Source organism: Diplotaxodon limnothrissa, linkage group LG7 (assembly GCF_057381915.1).
Source record: "Diplotaxodon limnothrissa isolate DT_005_m linkage group LG7, D_limnothrissa_male_GT1.1, whole genome shotgun sequence".
Classification (NCBI taxonomy): domain Eukaryota; kingdom Metazoa; phylum Chordata; class Actinopteri; order Cichliformes; family Cichlidae; genus Diplotaxodon; species Diplotaxodon limnothrissa.
Window position 1 is genome coordinate 60,695,782 of NC_140602.1, and position 20,552 is coordinate 60,716,333.

At 41.9% G+C, this 20,552-nt stretch overlaps 1 protein-coding gene across 1 annotated transcript; it reads left to right on the forward strand.

The window, feature by feature from the left end:
• Positions 1-992: 992 nt before the first annotated feature.
• slc7a5 (solute carrier family 7 member 5) lies at positions 993-16,159 on the forward strand. The gene is made up of 10 exons (XM_085358589.1): positions 993-1,587; positions 3,137-3,262; positions 10,044-10,149; positions 10,458-10,502; positions 10,604-10,727; positions 11,612-11,715; positions 11,872-11,968; positions 12,364-12,513; positions 14,766-14,943; positions 16,104-16,159. The coding sequence occupies exons 1-10, from the start codon at positions 993-995 to the stop codon at positions 16,157-16,159; spliced, it is 1,581 nt and encodes a 526-aa protein (XP_085214715.1).
• Positions 16,160-20,552: the final 4,393 nt, after the last annotated feature.

Genomic DNA, 20,552 nt, shown 5'->3' on the forward strand with positions numbered 1-20,552 from the left:
CGCAATTTCATTGTTCTTGACAATGACAATAAATAAATAAATACTAAATACTATTTAACAGTAGTGGCAAATATGTTAGGTCCAAAATGACCCAGTGTGAAAAAGTATACGCCCCCCCCCCCCCCCCTTTTTTTTTACAGAACATAATGCGAAATAATATTTTAAAAAAGGAAAAGATCCTTGGAGTATTTTATAACTAGCTTCATCACTCTCAGCACAATTAGCTGTGTTTGAAGTCCAAACTTTCAGAGACTCAGCGTGACTGCAGCTTGTTGCTATGTCAGCTTATTCACATGCCGGTCATGCGTTTTGGAGATGCGGCACACAGTGTGTTAATAACACTCACCATCATTCTACCTTCAAAGTGTTAATGCTGCCTTATCTTAAACCTGTCTTAATAAACAACAATGTCATATGAAAAACTAGGGTGACACTAGGGGTGGCAAGAGATCATTTCAGGATGGCACATGCCAACCCTCTAAATCCGCCCCTGGGTGGTGGAGACCTTCATCTAGAAGAAATGCTGTAAAACTTGTGAAAATACAGTTAAAAAAATGCCCTCACTAACATCTTCTAGTGTCTCCTTAAACTGGTTGTGTTACTTTCACGCAGAACAGTTACCCGGGGGTGGCCGTGTCCCATGATTTCTCTGTGATCTGGTCCCTGAAAGCCACGGGTGCTGTGTGGGCTTCGGGGGTGAGGCGGAGCAGTAGCAGATTTCCGACGCTAGGGGGTGTAAAGAATAAAGGAGGGCTTTATGGAGGATAGGCTCTGACGTAAGAGACGTCGTAATTTCCACGATTCTTTTATTCGTTCAGAGAGTAGAGCAGAGAAAGCACGCCGCTCTGAGTCACATAACAGACACGCCGTGGACTCCTCGTGGCTGAGGCCGGCCTGAGCATCAGAGCGACCGGCACATCAAACTGACGACAGAGGGGGGCGAGACGGGAAGCTTTGTGCGGCAGACAGAAGAGGAACCAGCTCAGCCAGCGATGTCAGGGCTGAAGAAGAGAAACTCCAACTCGTCCGTGGACAGGGAGGAGGATAAGCAGGTCACTGAGAGGATGCTGTCCCCGGGTAGCGGCAGTGATAGGGGGGGCTTCGGTCAGGATGGAGGACCGGGAAGCGACCTCAGCAGCCCCGGCAACGTCACAGCAGGAGACGGAGCGGAGGAAGGGGTCGCCCTGAAGAGGACCATCACGCTGTTGAACGGCGTGGCCATCATCGTGGGCACCATCATCGGCTCGGGTATCTTCGTCACGCCGACAGGCGTAGTGAGGGAGGCTGGCTCTGTGGGTTTGTCCCTCATAGTGTGGGCGGTGTGCGGGGTCTTCTCCACAGTGGGCGCCCTCTGCTACGCGGAGCTGGGGACCACCATCACCAAGTCCGGCGGCGACTATGCCTACATCTTGGAAGTGTACGGCTCCCTGCCGGCATTCCTCAAACTCTGGATCGAGCTGCTTATCATCCGGCCGTCCTCCCAGTATATCGTCGCCTACGTCTTCGCCACCTACCTCCTGAAGCCGCTGTTCCCCGTGTGCTCGGTGCCGGAGACGGGGGCCAAGCTAGTGGCCTGTCTCTGCATCAGTGAGTATCGGAGCTCAGGCACCGGGCGAGATGATGCAACTTTAGTGTGTGTGTGTGTGTGTGTGTGAGAGAGAGTCCCTATGCAGGCGGTTGTGGTTGCACTTCCTGTATATCTATACTATAAAAACACCTGTGCCTCGTGGGCACCTCCTGAGATAATGAACGACTATGCTCACACACAATATATAAAGCCTCATCCTATGGAGCGCGTGCGATACCATCAGCACTCGCACACGCGCGCGTGTAGTAGTGGAAAAAATGCGGCGATATTACATCAGCTGCCGGGGTGATGTAGGTTGCTCACAGGTTATAGGTCTTAAAAATAACCCAATTAATTGCTTTGAAATAATTCCTGGTGTTTATCATAAATAATATTTTCTACTGTTTTCTTTTTTCAATAAAAATATTTTCAAAAAAATAAATAAATAATATTTTCTGTGACGTGATAAGCAGCAAAGAAATCAAAATAAATGCCTTCATTTTAATTACTTAAAGCTTAGATATGATAACTTAATGTAAGTTGGTTTTATTAAATCAAATGCAAGCAAATATACACCAATAGATGATTTAACCCCAGTTTTAGTGGTGCGGTTTAAAAACAAGTAGTTTATCATCAGTTTTCCGTGTCGCATGTCTAAGTTAATAAACAGCCGCACATTTATGATGGATGTGCAGAGAGTTTTCTATGTGCACTGGGCTGTTTTACACCTTATTTTGTCTTAAAGCAATTATTTCAGGATTCTCACCTGTTTCATCACTTCATTCTTCTTTTCAAGACTTCATGGCAGCCTGAACATAAGTTTAGAGGTGTGTGTCTGTGTGTGTGTCTGTGTGTGTGTCTGTGAGGTGGTCAGGGTCGCTGCACATTCATAGCTCCTAAAGTCTATTTTAGTGCCAGGTTTTGTTTAATTTGACTGCTGCTGGAATCTGTATAATTCAGATCAGCGTGTCTCTGTTCCCTTCAGGTTTGTGAATATACGTGTACGCTACATGCCCAAGTATTAGCCATTAGTGTGTGTTTGTGGGTCTGGATGCCAAAGTGTGTCTACCCCTGTACTGTACTTGGCCTCCTTCTCCTTTGTCCTGGTCTCTCAAATACAGAGCCTCATTGTGCCGTCTCGTCTTTCTATTGTGGCCCCGACCTGATTTAGGAGCTTTGAACAGGCCTGCTGCTTTAGTTAATCACTTCTAACAGGCTACTGCAGCAACTTTGCGTGTGTGCGCTTATGGAGGATAGGGTAGGCACCAGCCGGTACATGGGCATTTAAAAGACAGATGGGTACAGGAGAAAAGACTTTATTCTCTTAAAATGTGTCACCCCTGTAACTTCTTCCTCTGCTCGCGTCATGTTGACAGCAGAACGTACAATCACACACACTCACTGTAAGGTCCCACAAGTGGAGCAGAAGAAACACATTACAGGGTAAAGTTGTGCAATTTGACTGGTTACAAGATTGGTTTCCTATACGCGTAACACACCTGTAAGCTTTATGTGTCAGTGGCCTCTTTTACTCTGTGGTCTTATTCTCTGCCTCCTTTTCTTTCGCAGTGTTGTTAACCTTTGTGAACTGCTACAGCGTGAAGGCGGCCACCAGAGTGCAGGACTTCTTCGCGGCAGCCAAGCTTCTAGCGCTCGCGCTCATCATCATCATTGGATTTGTCAAGATTGGACAAGGTACCTTGCACAAGCACACAAATGCACAGGTCACCTCTTTGCTCTTATGCCGGCTTTATTTGCCCAACCCCTCTCGCCACAAGAACAGTTTCTTCCCCTCTGCTGTTGGACACATGAACAATAACCACATGATTGTCCCCGCCACTAACACATGACCCTACGCTGTGTCACTGCATCATTTCATGTTTGGCACTGATCACCACCTGCACTCATGTATATATCTTTCTACGTAGCACTCATAATTCTTATTCTCATGTATATATCTCATGTATATCTCATGCACATATCTTTCTTTCTACATAGCACTTTAATTCTTATTGTCTGCACTGAAGCACCGCAGCAATTTCCTAATGTTGTAAACCTCAACATCTGGCAATAAACCCATTCTGACTTTATAAGCATTTCCCTCCATCCCTCCAGACACACCTTTAACAAGTTAAAATGTAAATGACCGACATGGCTGAAGACGGGCTGAGGTAGCCACAAATATGCAAATGACACGTGCTGACAGTTTGGACTTGTGCATCTCCGTGATTTATAGTTCAAAGCACTCTTTTTCTAATATACTCAGGCTTGATGAACCCACTCAGTCTGTTTTTCCTCCCTCTCCTTTTCACTGGCTGTTCCTAAAAAGCAGGAGGTTTGAACATCAGGTGGGTGTGGCTTCCGTGCTCGCCGTCTGAGATGCCCACATTAAGGATTTCTGCTCTCTGTGACACCATACTGATCCATTAGCTCTTATTAAACATTGTCCATGTTTAATAAGAGGATAGACCATCGTGACAGTGTATCAGAAAGTAATTAAAAAGCATAAAAAGGTTACTTTAAGAGCCTGACACACATTACAAAAGTTAAACAGTAAATAAACTCCATGGTAAAATATGTGGATTTTATGAACTGTGGATTTTAATGTTCCGTTTATATTGTTATTAGATTCCCTTAAATGATTTAGGCAGTGTAGAAAGTCTTTACAGTTTGAGTTGAGTGATTGCATCAGCGTCAAGGAAGTTGACGGACCAGTTTGTGTGCCACGCGACATAAAACAGGAAGTTTCAGCTGTGTTTACTCCAGCTGTGTATTCCATTGACACAGTAGCTCGCCTGCTGGCACAATCAACCCTTACATAAGCAGGTAATCTCAGTTTCAAGGGGGAAATCCTTAAATTAGATTACTTAACTTAATGGATCTGTGTCTCCTTCACTAAGAGATTTGAAGAAGTGTTGTCGTGTACCTTTTTCCTCAAAGTCAGTCTAAGATTAAAACCGGCAAACTGACTGTGACTGTGAGGTTAATTGTGTTAAAAAGAAAGTCGTGATGGCCCAGACGTATAAAGCTTTCATGTCTTTCATCGCTTGTGACTCCTAAATTGTGTCTGGATTGCCTCTCTTTCAGCTGCTGTGTTCCCATCCCGAGTAAATCCTCACACACATGATTTGTAGATATTTGATTTCATGGAGTGACTTCTGAATTTTATTACAACCAACAGGATCTGGTGAAGCGTTGTGTAAAGATAGGACAGATAAACCATATAATGGCTCTTATGTAGGACACATTTGGGAGTGTGCTCATTGACTGTTGCAAGTCTGAGTCACAAATAACTTCTGTTTGAACAAGCACGAACATGTGCTCAGCTCACTATAAACCACTGAAAAGTGTGCTTTTAATCAGACAGGAAGTGTGCTTACGCGATCAAACTGCCCTCTAGAGGAAGGGTTTGGCACTCTCAGCCAAGACTGACTACCACGGTCTACATATCAAAGCTGACACAAGACCCCTCTGCTTCTTTTGTGAGGTTAAAGCTTCTACCAGGCGACTGGAGGCTTGTACCCAATCTGCTGCCCGTGTTGGCTCCTAACTGTGCTCTCATGGCTGGCTTTCTTCCTGCACGCAATGAAGCTGTTGTCCATCGTATTCCTCTGAGAGAGACGGAGGAAAATGGAAAACGGGGGTACATTAGATCATTAGCATTAGATCAGAGTAGCTCTCCTGGACAGAAATAGTAAGAAAGAAATGCAATAAAAGGGAATACAGCAAGCACTGTGTATTGAATGAGGATGAGCTGGTACATCTGAGTATAAGGAGATTGACCACAGGGCTTATTTTGGCTCTAGACTCTGTACATGACCTGTGTATTTTCACTGTATGAAACACTGACGTCAGTGTAAACACACTAACACCTTATATTCCATCGATGTATTGAAATTCAGCAGATTTTGTGGCAGTACTGGTTTACTTAAAACTGCAGCTGCACTGCAAAGTTGATGCAGTTGCACAAGTGTCCACATTCAAAATAACAACAACAAAAAAAGGAAATAAGCTAAAATATTATGAAGGAAATGCATCAAAACACAACACCGAAAGCAGACTGGGTTTAGTCTGGCTTTACTTCAGCCTGTTTCTTTCGTGATAAATGTGTATCTAAAATTACATTAACAGCGCACTGCAGCACCAGCCAGTCTCTGCTGCTTTTTGTTTTCATATCAAATCCAAATCCACTGTTTATGTTCTGATCCCTTATTAGTTGCCGCTACTGCCAAATTGTTGGTGTAAAACTTCAGCTAACTGTTGCACACAGAAGTAAGTGAGCAAGGGTATCCTGTTATGGGGCAAGATTACTTAATCAGAACCAAACTGGGATAAATTTAACATGTTCAGCTGGAGCTGTGAGGTGCACTGGAGCCACAGATGCACAGGCTTAGTGGGTAAAATGACAGGTCGGAGATCATAGGTCCGAGATCACCTGAGTGGCGGTCGATTAAACCAGAGCTGCGTCTGGTTCAGCATGTCTCCTTGTCAGACTTTTAAAGCCAATATTTTCGACTCATACACCGATGTTCTGTGCGGCACTCGTTAATAAATCTTTGTAAAGTTGAGGTGACTTCCCAGTTTGTTAGTTTAAGGTGCTCGACCAAAATCGTGCCGTATGGATCCAATATTGAATATCCAGAGGTAAAAAGGTTGCAGTGACTCACAACATTCGATAAAAGTTGCCAAAATATCAACTTAAAAGTGCTATCCACTTAGCACTTTTAATTCTTATTCTTATTTTTATATTTTTATGACAGTATGTTTGCACTGAAGCACCGCAGCAATTTCCTAATGTTGTAAACCTGCTCAACATTTGGCAATAAAACCCTTTCTGATTCTGATTCTGATTCTGAATTTCCGCTGTTTTTGTTCATGTCAGCAAACCTGTGTCAGCCTTGTGTCAGTAACTGTGGGGAATTCATAGCAAACTGTGGAATCTGTAACATCAGCAGCTGCAGGGAGCAGCCTCTGACCTTTGTGCTCTACTCTCACAATACCGTTAATTACATTAATACTTTTGAAAGTAATTCTTCCCCCAGTAGTGTGAGAAAACTTCATCAAAGTGTTCTCAAGTAAATAACAAGCATGAGCTGTACCTGCTTTTACTCTGCGGCTTCATTCATCTTTCCTTCCTGATCCGTTCCCTGTAAGCTGAATGCTAAGTTCACCTATCTAGTGTCTGTTTTGGTTTGTAAATGAAACACGAGGACGGATTCTACCAATTTGTTATTCTAGTCCTTTTCCAAGTGTCATTTCTGGTTTGGTGTCTACTCTGAATCAATTTTAAGATCTTTAATCATCACTCTGCTTCTAATAACTGTTTACCTGGGACGTCTGACATTACATAGACTTCTAGAAAGACTAGGCATGTGCCTGTCATTATATCAACAAAGGAAAGCATAATCCCTCTTTCTGTTGTAGCTCTCCCTGGCTCGTGACTGGTTGAGTGCGCCTCGAAAGCACCTCATGCACTAACGGGTTCACTTTAGATTCAACAATTCCAAATATTTCTAGCTTAGTGAGTGCATGGGAATTGTTAAAGCACGGCTCTGAAGCTTTACACATAGGGCCCTGTTCATGAGGCCTGGAGTGTCAGATTAGAAGGCAGTGTAATCTGATTAGCTCCAATAAAGCCTCCGCCTTCTTAGTTTGACTGCCGCCCACACTGTTTGTAAGAGAAGCAAACGGAGAGAAGGTTGGCCATCTATCTGTAAGAACAAGTTCTCCCTCCCATCGTCTTCATTTACTTGACTGTAACAGGAATTATTCAACACAGCCGCTCACACCCAAAGTTACACTCACAAACCAGTGTTCTCTAACCTCGTGTGAAAATCCACTGCTGGGTCACACTTCAGCACGGCTCTCCCTGCCCCAAGGTGTCCAAAAAGTAAAGGCGTGTTTGCTAGAAAGCCTGTTTACCATACCTGATTCACAGGTGGTTACCTCCCACCTATGTACAAATACTTCATCTCATTTCAAACAGTATAACTAATCCATGTGCTACCGCTAACTGTGAGTCTGAACCACATCAAGAAACATATTTTCTGATGTAAAACCAGCCTATTCACTGTATTGATGTGAAGAAACAAGAATAGTTGAGATACTTTAAAGCTTACACCACAGCAGCTTCTAATAAAGGCACAAAAGCCTTTATTAGCAGGGAGCTGTTGAGAAAGCCAGGAAATGAAGGGAAAGAACGCAGGGGAATGACAAGTAGAAAGGCCCTGTATTTGGAATCAGACTCGGGGTTACAGCTGACGACATCTGTGCCAATTTGATCTGCTCACCAACAACATGCATTGGTACTGGGCCTCACTGAAATGTAGAGAACTCTTTGCGTGAGGAAGTGACTGTAAATGATTATAAGGTAAGCAGGTTAATATTTCTTACAATAAATAAGTGGATTAAAACCATTGTCATAGCTGCGTGCTAAAGACCTTGACCGATTTTTGCCATTTCATGATCTGTCAATATTTGTGGTTGTAAAGAGCGTGACTAAGAGAACTAATATGCACTTGAAATAAAGTGTGCTTATCAAAAAACTAAAGAGGTGTCTTTGAGTGCATTGTCAGAGTTGTGCTTTGTGCCCTGATTCTACACACAGAATGGAAAAAAGGCAGGAATTTAGTTCATTCAGGTGTTGCTGGCAAGTTATCGGCTGCGTGTGTGTTCTCTGTCGTTCATGCATATTTGGTTGTGTGTGTGTGTGTGTGTGTGTGTGTGTGTGTGTTACTTTCACTGTCTGGTGCCTGTATCATGAGACCAGCTGGTGGTGGGTCAGCGTGCCCAGACCGATATGGTGGAATGTGATGAGTGGTAGAAACAGAACTGTGAGGAAAGTCCCCCACTCTGACTTTAGGCAAAGATTTAAAGGTTTCACCATACGCATGCCTAATAATAGGAGGTCTAAGTGTTATCAGTTCAAATAAAACGCATCATTTAGCTATGAAAAGAGGCTTATTTGGTTGCTTTTCTGTTGGATCATTCACACAAATGGCTTGCATGAATGATCTAACAGAAATGTGCCTTAATTTGGTTGCTTTTCTTAAAGATTAAGTTTCTGTGTTGTTTTTTTTTTTTTTTGTTGTTGTTGTTGTTTTTTGTTTGTTTTTTTGTTTTGTTTTTTCCCCCATTAAATATCAAAGGTCAGTAAGTCCCGTAAAAATGTCATATCATATCAGAAAAGGAAAACAAAAGGAGCTGTGATGAGTCAGACTTCGCTATCATAGGAATCTGTAAAGGTTACTATGAAATTGGCCATTGCACTGATTTTTAAGCCTGATCAGAAGCTGTGAGTTTAACAGGAATTCTGTCGAGTTGAGACACGGGTCAACATAAGGCCTGAGGTGGATGACATGACTTGTGCAATGTGTGGCTACTCACATGGTTTAAAAAAAAAAAAAAAAAAATCTATTCTTCTTCATAGAAATGTCAAACCAGCATGAGCAAGCTGCTTTGTGACGTTTAACTGATGCTGGAATATGCAGCAGAATATTTAAAGGCAAACTCAGACGACAACTGTCTCAAATATTAAAAGCAATCCATCTTAAGGGGGACCCATCATGTAGATTATCAGTCCATACTTTTATTCTTGCAATAGATATTTTTGCATTATTCACAGTTCAAAATAATCAAACTTCTTCAAAGTGAGCGCCATGGTCTCTTGACACTGTGGCCACACATCTGTCTGCTTCATCAGAGGTGGAGCAATGCATGAGGCTGTCCGTTGGACCAGGCTGCACAATAATCGGGCGTTTCCCACGCTGCACATTGGCTCAGGGCTAACCCTCCCAGTACCAACACTGCCGGGGGCTGTTGGTTTAGCAACCGTCGCCATGTCTGAGAATGAGAATGCATGTCGTGGAGAGCAGGAATTTGTACACAGATCCCCTACAACCAGCAGAAACCTGAAGGACTGGAAAAAGAGGCAGTGATCAGAATGTGATAAATCCCCATAAGGGCTCAGGATTTGAGAAATACATATGCTGTCTGCTGGAACAAGTTGCATTTATATCAGCGTTAGCATCTCATATGCCATTGGATGGAAGGCGCGATTCATAGAGCTATGATAATTAGAAATGACACAAATGTTAAAAAGTTGAACTATCCTTAACCACAGACTTTCCCCTGCTCCTCTCCCTCGTCTTTTACCTCTGCCTCTTTTATAGGCTGCGTGAGCCTTATGTCAACCCGCATAGCCTTGCCACTGTCTGGGTTACTTATTGACTGTCTCAGCCAGGTCTTAACTCCAGTAATTCTGCAGTCCTTCACTGATCCGCATAGTGGGGCGGATTTAAGCATGATATTAGACATTTTCCCTTTCAAAGGCTCTTTGGCTTGTGGATTCACTGGTCAGTGTTTTATGTATTATGCCAGAATGACTGGTCAACCTGCCCGTGGCCCAATAGCGCAGACGGTAAACTGGGGCTTTTTTTTTTATTTTTATAAATCCTAATCCTTTTGTCTTCTCCAGGTGACACAGCCGGACTTCTTCCAGAGAATTCCTTCAAGGGGTCCAAATATGAGTTTGGAAGTATTGGCCTGGCACTCTACAGTGGCCTGTTTGCTTACGGTGGCTGGTGAGTTAACACATCAGCCTAGCTGTGCAATTAGTTTGCTGTCCACTGTCTGCCTGTATCCAGTTTCCCTCAATTCAAATGTTAAACCTGGTGCTTGGAGACGGTGTGAAAATGGATCAAACGCTGGGGCATTTTGTCAGTAACATATCATCTGATAAGTCCAATGAATGGCTATTACAAATAACACTGAACATACTGTACATTACTAATGTTTCTTTTAAATAATAAATATCAGAAAAATAAAGGTTCAGTGCATCTTCATTGCTTTTTACTGTTCAATACCTATTTGTTGTCTCTTTTGTTTCCAGGAACTACTTGAATTTTGTTACAGAGGAGATGATTGAACCTTACAAGTAAGTTGATCACAATTGTGATTTTTACCTTTAAAATTCATGTGGAGTAGTCAAAAGTCCGCAGTTGTAATCAGCCTGCCGTTGTTGTACGTTTTCCTCAGAAACCTTCCTCGAGCCATCATCATCTCCCTGCCGATAGTGACAGCAGTGTATGTCCTAACAAACTTGGCCTATTTCACCACACTCTCCCCCGATCAGATGCTTAACTCAGAGGCTGTGGCTGTGGTGAGTGCTTTGAGCTGCAGTAATGTACAAAAGTCTTGAGCCATCCCTCATTTCTTTATATTTTGCTAGGAAAATGGGAAATTGGTTCGGTGATTTATTAAAAGATATAAGACAAAAACAGAGTTTGTACAGTTCTAACAAGCTTGAAAGTCTGTATTTGGTATGCTTTAAGTGCTTCCTATCTAACATTCACACACATTCATACTCCAATAGATGCTTCGGAGAGGAGCTTGGAGTCTTTCCGAAGGATATTTGACATGCAGACTGGAGTAGACTGAACCAGCAACCTTCTGATTAGTATACAACCTGCTCTAATCTACCTCCTGAGTTAAAGCCAATCCAAAACCACGCGTGAAGCAGAAGGGAAATTTTCTTGTAATTCCTCTAAGTGGTCTTAGGGAATAGTTCTCCAGGCTTCTTCAAGGACATTTGAAGCTCTTCTTTAGATGCTGACTGGCTTTTGTTCCATTCTTTATCAGGATGATCGCATACTACTTTAATAATGTTGAAGCCCGGCCTCTGGGGAGGCCAGTTCATGAGTGATAGTGTGTTTTTCTATCCAGGTGTGCTTACTGCATAGTGTTTGGGATCATTGCCAATTTGAAAAAATGAAGCCATTGCCCTGACAGAGCCTCCACCTTGTTTTACAGCAGTATTTTAAGGCAGCCAGTGTCCAAAGAAAAACTTTAAGACACCTTCAGGAAGCCTGGAAAACTACTGCCCGGGACCATTTTATGTTTAGTTTCCAAGAAGTCGGTCTTGATTGTAATTGTCTTAAAGAAATTAGCAGCACTGTATATTTGGGTGGGGGGTATAACGGGTCCAAAGATGTGAATACTTGCTGCTGAATGCTGAATATATGTTGCTGATGTTGTTGTCTACAGGATTTTGGTAACTACCACCTGGGTCCCATGGCGTGGATCATCCCGGTGTTTGTAGGCCTGTCCTGCTTTGGATCAGTCAACGGCTCACTGTTCACATCATCCAGGTAACACTCTCACACCAACCATGTTTAAAAAAAAACTCGTGCGCACACACACACAATTAGCAAGTGTTAAGAGTCAAGATTAGAAACACCCGGAGCCTCTTCATCTTTCTTTTCACAGCGATTAATCACATATCTGTGTCTTTCTATTCATCTCAGGTTATTCTTTGTGGGTTCTCGGGAGGGTCACCTGCCCAGTCTGCTGTCAATGATCCACCCCACTCTGCTGACCCCACTCCCCTCACTTATATTCACTGTATGTTTTTGGTTTTTTAACTTTCTTTATTGGCACGCAAGAGAGTACATCTTCTGAAACCATAGCTAAAATAATAGTGTGCGTGTCTTTTTAGTATTTTAATTTGTGGGATCTCACTTCACTTCACTGCATAATAGGTTATTATATACAGTTACAGAATATTTTTAATTAATTTTGAATAAAAGGACAAAGGTGAACTTTTCTGAAAACAAAGACTTTTTGCTGCTCTCTTACACAGCGGAGAATCAAACCATACCAACATGCTAGCAACTTACACCTGCTCAGTTGAACTTCAATGAGTTACTTTATTTAATTGCATGCAGAAAATCTCATACTTGGAGGCAGTGTCACCAGACTTAGAGAGGTAATGTTTTCCCTTCTCTCCGTCTGTCCAGTGTTTAATGACGCTGCTCTACGCCTTCTCCAACGACATCTTCTCCGTCATAAACTTCTTCAGCTTCTTCAACTGGCTCTGCATCGCCATGGCAATCATAGGAATGATGTGGCTCCGCTATAAGAAGCCTGAGCTGGATCGACCAATAAAGGTGAGTCAGCCTCGAGAACTGTTTTTAAGAGGTTTTCAGCAAAAAATGTGGCTGGTGGTGGAGAGAACTAGTCTGTCAGGCAGGCCAAAACAATGGATCTTCTCTTGGTCTTTGTCATCATTGACTCCCACTGAAGTTGGCTTTGGCAGCAGGAAATCTTCCTTCTTTGTGTAAAGCGACAGACAAAGATCCATTCAGTGCAGATGAACAGATACTGATCGCAGATTAAAAGACAGGAGGGGAGCTGGATGCTAGTCAGCTGGTGCTGAGGCTGTGTGTGTGTGTGTGTGTGTGTGTGTGTGTGTGTGTGTGTGTGTGTGTGTGTGTGTGTGTGTATGCAGTGTACTCGTGTTACCCATGCTGTGGGGACCTGAATGTGTTTATACAGTCAGTGTGGGAAAAGCAAAAAAAAAAGTCTTTGAATGTTACATTTGAGGTTGAAAGCTTTCACAATTAGGGTCCAGATTTGGAAAGTTAGCTATGGTTTGGGTAGGTTTGCACGATCTCCGTGATGTCCTCTGAGGTGATGGAAACACAAACGTGTGTGTGTGTGTGTGAGTAAGAGGAAGAGCGCTACCGCTGCACTCTCCGCATCACAGAGGACCCTTGTTACAATTTGAGTGTGTGTTTGATGGTCAGAGGCGGAAAAGTGAAAGAGGCAAATGGATGTACTGGTCCAGTCCTGTGTGAAAGCGGGTGGCTGGGACAGGAGCGGCACTGTCCCTGCTGACCTCCATCTCTCTTTCACTCTCCCACTCTTTTCCTTTCTCCTTTCTTTGTCTGTCACATTCCTGCTGTTCAGCCAATGAGAGTAGTGGAGAATCACAGTTAGATTTATTCCTTTTTGTAGGAGAGATAGGGCACAGTGTTCTAAGAACAGCTCAGTTATTGACAGTGTCCACTCACATTGATGCTACGTGGCCAAATGCATCTGAACACATGTGCATCGCATATATGATTATTGAGCACAGACGCTATCAAACATAACCCGGTAATAAGGATTATTACCGGGATTATTATTACTGCCCTGGGGCGCCTCTGTCAGTGCGCCCCAGGGCAGCTGTGGCTACAATGTAGCTTGCCATCGCCAGTGTGTGAATGTGTGTGTGAATGGGTGAATGACTGAATGTAGTGTAAAGCGCTTTGGGGTCCTATGGACTAGAAAAGCGCTATACAAATGCAGGCCATTTACCATTACTACAGTGGCGCTGGGAGGTCAAATGCACTGCAGCTTAAACTTAAGAAAGTATGAGCGAATGTAAAAATACTGCAAAAGCTTTCAAAACACAACAGTTTAAATTTTTCTGGGAGACGCATTCACAGCTTATGTGTTGTGAGGGAGCAAAAGATGCAGGTAATTTTAATTGGATAATCCATAAGATACTGTAGATGCATGTTTGCTATTAGCCGTTTACACTTCTGTTGTGTTTTGTGAGCTTTTTCTGTGTTTTTTCTATTTACTGGTGTTTTCTTAAGTTGCAGTGCATTTGGCCTCTCAGGGCCACCATAGATTATAAGGACAATCTGTGAAAGATTTAGACTTTATTGAATCGTGCCACCTGCCACATCCTGGCATCCCATTTTATCACCTCAGCTAACCAGAGCTGTGAGGGTGGCGGTGGCGGTGATTCGATATTTTACTTGGCTGATGATTTTTACAACTGAAGGGTGCTAATGGAAGAGTCCATTAGTTGACACTAGTGGTTAAATGAGTTTATCTAGCATACATAATAGGGAGCATCCTGTCTTATTGCATCTAGCTTGGCCAGGTTAGATATCACAACGACTGTATATAAAAGATGGCCGTAGGTTCTGTGCATAGAGTATAAATGATGGATTTAGCCACCATGATGTCCCTCATTGGTTTAGGATTGGATTTTGAGCCTTCCTTGTTAGCATTTCCGCTGCCACCTTATGTGGATGAAATGGTGGAGTGCTAATGTTGTAGCTGCCATAGGGGCAATGCAGACACGCCCGTAGCTCAGTTATCCTGGTGGATACGTTGTAAAACAGTTTACGTCATAACTGTTTTTTGTAGCATATTGCAAATATTCTTTTTCCTGCTACAAATTTGGGTATTTTAGGAGCTTTTGACTCCCTTTGCGAGCCTGTCTCAAGTGGCTCATGGAGGAACTGTAGTTTTGGGTCACTTCGCGCTGACTCTAAAACATCGAGCCAATGCAGAAGTGGCTTACAGCGGCGTTATTTCTCAGCAAACACTCAGTTATGAGTTTTTGTGCTTCTCCCTGCAGGTGAACATTCTGCTACCAGTGAGCTTTGTGTTAGCCTGCCTCTTCCTTATCATCGTCTCCTTCTGGAAGACTCCAGTCGAGTGCGCCATCGGCTTTGGGATCATCGGCACTGGACTGCCCGTCTATTTTATTGGTGTGTGGTGGCAGACTAAACCCAAGTGGCTGCGAAATGGAATCCGTAAGTATCAGAATCAGAATCAGAATACTTTATTGATCCCTGGGGGAAATTATTTTAAAACAAAGTAAAACAAACTCCTCCCCCTTGTCTATGAATATGTTACTTGGAGCATTTTATTCCACCTGTTTTTGTGTGCGCTTTTAATTTGTGCATTAACCTCCTAAGACCCAAACTCTTCCATGGCATGCATTTTTAATTTCTCTTTCATATTTGGGCATGTTGGGGCCCGATGAATGTAAAAACAAAGAATTTCCAGATTTATTTATTTATTTTTTACCTTATTTTTGTTTTTAAGAAAAATAAGAGCCACATATGAGGATATTTGTTTAACATTTTGATAGAACAGTAGCAGTATAATGTCCTTGTAAGTGGATATCAGGCCCTTGTAGAGCAAAATTGAGTATTTTGGTCTAAATAACCCAAAATGTGATGTCCACGTATGTGGACGCCAGGTCCTATGAGGTTAATATAAACTCAGTTGATTTTTACTTATCTCAAATTCTGCGTGAAAGTTTCAATGCTAGGTTCAATAAAAACATGACAAGTTTTTCTTCTTGAAACTTTTTAAAATTGTCCTCCGTTCTGCTGCTGATTAATATTTTAGGTTTATACCTTTGGTGTGTTGATCCGTATTTCTCTCTTCAGCTGCTGCATTTTGTCCTTGTCAGTTTCCAGCTAAATAATAACATTTAACAATCAAATGTAAAATTTGGTAGGATTTCAGATTTATCATCTCAAGGCTTTACGTTGGGTAAAGAAAGATATGGTGTTGGTCCACACTGATAGGCTTTCATATTTCAGCTCCATTCATTTGAACATTTGCTTTGCTCTTGATTTATATCCAAGTTTTTTTTTCTTTCATCGCTGAGTTAAATGTTTAACTCCAGGTGACCTCAGCTGTTTTGGCCCCTGAAACCCAGTTCAGGGTTCAGGGTTAGACTCGGTTTGCTAAATCTGAAGGAGGTCCCTGTTAAAGGTTTTTATTAGTGGTGATCTCATGTTTGCCTCACTCATAGCTCTCCTGAGTGGAAATAAGAACGCCGCTGTGGCCTTTAAGGACAGATAAATGGGACTTGGGATGCAGTCGGTGTATTTGAGCTCTGTTTGGGTGGAAACTTAGGTGAAGTGATGATTAACCGTCTCCGATGTTTGTTTTTCAGACTCGACCACAGCTCTGTGTCAGAAGTTCATGGAAGTTGTGCCTCAGCAGTCCTAAAAACCAAGTTGCCCTTTTACTTCAGCCAAAAGGCCAAGACGATTGGGCTAAGATATCATAAGTGATGATGTTTGAACTCCGTTAATGCTTTTCTCACACACACACACACACACACACTCACTCACTCACTCACTCACTCACTCACACTCTCTCTCTCTCTCTCTCTCTCTCACTCACTCACTCACTCACTCACTCACTCACTCACTCACTCACTCACTCTCTCTCTCTCTCTCTCTCTCTCTCTCTCTCTCTCTCTCTCTCTCTCTCTCTCTCTCTCTCTCTCTCTCTCTCTCTCTCCTTTTAGTGTCAATAATTTGTAGTTTCTTTTTTTCTTTTCTTTTCTTGTTTTTTTTTTTTTACATTTTCACTAATTGTTCTGTGAATACGTCTAATCTGCTGTCACCAGAAACCTGTTGTATTTAGCGGTGCCTTTACGTTGCAGATGAAGGTGAGCGTAGGTGGGCGATGATGCAGAACCAGCTGTCAAAATAAACAAAAAACAAACAAACACAACAACAACTTTTCCCTTCAGGAAGTTGTTGCTGGATATCACTACACACTCTGTTTTGCTCCTGCAGTCTTTACAATTTCAGTGTTGTGTTGTTGTCTGTGCTGCTGTGCTTTTGACAGTAAGCATCTGTCTGCCTCTCAGTGTTGGTTATTTGACCTGGCATGTTGTGCGTCTGTGCACAAAGCTGAACAGAGGCTGTGCTTTTTTTTTTTTTTTTCCTTTTTTGAAATATTTAAAGACGATCAAAGTGCTGACGTCCTCTCACATGTAGGCCTGCTGCTGTGGTTTTATATCGGGTAAACGGGCAGTAAATTAAACCTAATGTATGTTTCGTTTGTCTGGCTAACCAAAGCCCGACTTAAATTTATCTCCGAGTATAAAAAATGTGCAGTCTACTGATTCCTCATAGGACTTCTGTGTCTGAAGTGTCTTTTAAATCCTCATGTGGTTAAGCTTGACAGAAGTGCCCATGGGAAATAGTATTTTCTGTAAAGTGGGTCAAAATGTGCAACCTTTCTGCTGTTCTTTTTGTGTTTTTTATTTTTTTTTTAGGGCGGGGGTGGGGTTGTCACTGATGTCAGTGATCAATATGTTGGATAACTGAGCCTGGCTCCCAGAGTGCTGCTTTTACTCCATCGCACTGAAAGTGTTTGAGGCAATGTTTCCAACTACATGCTGCAGTAAAGCCATGTAACACTCACAGCACGAGGTTAGAATGGAAAGACAGAAACAATGCAGTTTTGTGTGTGTGTGTGTGTGTGTGTGTGTGTGTGTGTGTGTGTGTAACATAGTTGTTTTTCTGGGCACAGACATATGGAGCTTAAATGCTCCCCTCCAAATTATTCCATGCAGCCCTGCTCAATTTTTGTATTTTGGGACCGTTAAAGTGAAGTGACACAGGAGTTTCTGCCTAGTTATACCCAGACTGTCAGAGAGGAAGTTTGATGTTTTTATTTTTATAATGGGTTCGTTGAGAGATGCAGCACGTTTTCACATCACAATATAACTGCTAGTTTTTCATTTTTCATCCTTGTCTTTTGTTTGTATTTCACGCACAGTAAAAGTTACAAACAGAAAACTAGAGCTGCATTATTAGTGTCCACCCCGCTCCTCCTGGAAAAAGGACCAAAAGTACAGGTTACCATGGCTGCGGTGGATCCAGGAGGAGTGATGTGTATGTTATAGAGTTAGAGCCTTCTAACACTCCAGCCATCGCTCAGAGCTGATGGAGAAACTAACATAAATGCGACTGTAGGAACTTTATTTATTTGTAGCAAACTTTTGATGTGTATTATTAGTCGCTCTAATTTGTTTACAGGGCATTTTGTGAAAAGTGCTTGTCAAATAAATCTTGAGGTTTTTTTCCAGTCTTGTGTTCTGTTTTGTTTGGTTTTCATCGTTTGCTCCTCTCAGCTTTCTTTGCATTAATTTATTTGTAAGGAGTATAAAGTACAGATATTAGTGTTAAAATTTAGAGAGGGTGGGGGAAAAACTACTTAAGTACAGATAACTAAAAATTATACTTAAGTACAGTAATGAAGTATTTGTAGTTTGCTATTTGCCACTTCTGCTGACAGTTAAAAGCATTTCTTCCTTCTGCAGCCATAGCTAAATGCCATCATACCAAGGCCACACCTCTGCTCGTTCCGGCCAACTTTACAACCCTAATATAACATAACCCCGATAAAATATAAAGACTATAAAGTACACATACAGTAAAAAAATAAATAAATATTTAAGTAAAGGAAAGATACCTGAAAATTCTACCTAAGTACAGTCATGAACTATTTGTGCTTCATTACTTCCCATCCCTGCATTTAACCCTTAAATTTCCAGTTTACATGATCAAACACCTTGTTTTAGGACGTCCATGTGCAGCGGGCTTGCTGCATGATTTGTTGTTATTAAAATTACATTAGGTCCTTACTGTATTTTAATACAATAAATGTATTTCCCGAAACGTAGTAAAACATTAACTAGAGAAACGCTGACACAATCATAAAATCCCATTGCCAGCACCTGAGAGCTTCCATGCTGGACTTGTGCAAACCAGCCACACAGACATCAGCGTGCTTCCTCCTGTGTCTGACGTTAGCAGGTGTAACACTGGCAGCATCTGTATAAACTTTGAAAGGAGGCCAGCGTAACAACAGAAAGTTTGATTTTTTTATTTTCTTGGGGAAACAAGAGCAACTCCAGCATGTTGATATTTCCATGGAAAAAAAAAAACCCAAAGTGGTGTATGACTAGCATGGTGCAAACATGGTTAAAATGTAACCTTAGAAGATCTACATCTTTAAACCCTTCACTAATAATAGTAATGCTGTTTATTGATAAAGTTTTTTTTTTTTTTAGACCAAATCACTGGTTCCTGGTCCCCTTATCCAGGTTGTACCTTTAAGCTTGCTTCCTTTGTTTAGCACTTGAATAGCTTCTCATTCAGCTTGGTAGGAGTAGATGGGCAGGAAGTAAGAGGCTGCCATGTTTGGTCTCCCTGCTGCTTGTTGGATATCTGCAAAGTGCCTCTTCAGGCTTCACTCTGCTTCTTTTCAAACTCTTGACCGGTCCATGTTCACGTGCTCCAGCATCCGTCAAAGATCTTCAAGAAGTCGGAAATTCCTTCACCCCGCTTTTGGCCCCGTGTGCAGACTACAGCTGAATGGATGTTGGACGTTTAATTAGTTGAATTAATTACATTTACTTTGAAAGCTAGTCTGAAAGGCATGTTTTGAGCACGAGGGGTTAAAAAGCAACATTAACGACTGTGCTGCTGTTTCAAGTTTTTCTTTTCTATTTTTGTAAGAATTTGTGTTTTTTGTTTTTATTCAGGACAAAGTAAAAAGAGACTTCACAAGACTACAAAATACTACACAATCATATTAACAGACACTCACTGAAACATTTAGATGGAGTTAAAAAGCTAATGGTACAAAGATCATGTAGGTGTTAAATAACTGTTGCTGCTGCTGTGGATAGTTCTGTGAATGCGTACTGACAGTAAACCGTTGTGCTAGATTACAGCAGGATGTTTGGTCTTTAAGGTTAACATGACACACAGCTGATTGATGTTCAAACAAACATAATCCTCTCAAGCATTCAGAACATGCAATGCAGCCAGGAGTGGAAGTGGATGACGGCTCCGAGGTCACTTTACAGGCTTGTGGTAAAGGTAAGGCATGGATACCTGAACCTCTGAACCCTGTACAACACTACAAAGAAGTAATATTTATGTCCTGATATGTAATTTATTTTGAAATCTTAAACTTTCATTTACATTTAACCTTTTGTATTGTCTATATTGGTACCTAACGTTCTGTTTATTTTAGCCTTTTGTGTACAGGGCTTTGTGACTGCCTGTCTATGAAAAGCGCTTAATATATAAAGTTTACTTACTTACTAGAGCAGTATTCTACAGTTGCACATGTCAGGAGGTCATCTCTTGCAGGTCTTAAAATTAGATATATACAACTTAAGGTGAGCCACACGACATATTACATTGAGTCATTTTTTTTTTAAACAAATATTAAGAATAAATGCAGAAGCAGTGTGTCAAAAACTAAGTACACCCTCAGCTGCTGCTGATCAAATACACTTGAGTGACAGATTATCAGCAAGACATATAAAAGACGCATTCAGTGAAAACCAAACACAGGTTGTCTCATAGCAACTGTCAGCATGGTGGTGGAGGGGTGATCTTTGAGTTGAACAAGAACTTCTCTACATACTAAAAGATTTGAGTGTCAAATATAGGGAATAGGAATTGATACGAATTTAGCGATTCCGATTCCATTATCAATATTGCTTATTCTCTTTGGGTGCACTTTAAGAGTCACCACCATCGCTAAGCAGCACAGACATTACATTCCTGCAAATCAGTTGCCT

Coding starts and splice junctions, on each gene's coding strand:
- slc7a5 (XM_085358589.1), top strand. CDS start 993: ATGTCAGGGCTGAAGAAGAGAAACTCCAACTCGTCCGTGGACAGGGAG. Junction 10,150..10,457: donor CTGTTTGCTTACGGTGGCTG/GTGAGTTAACAC, acceptor TTTTGTTTCCAG/GAACTACTTGAATTTTGTTA. Junction 11,969..12,363: donor TCCCCTCACTTATATTCACT/GTATGTTTTTGG, acceptor CCGTCTGTCCAG/TGTTTAATGACGCTGCTCTA.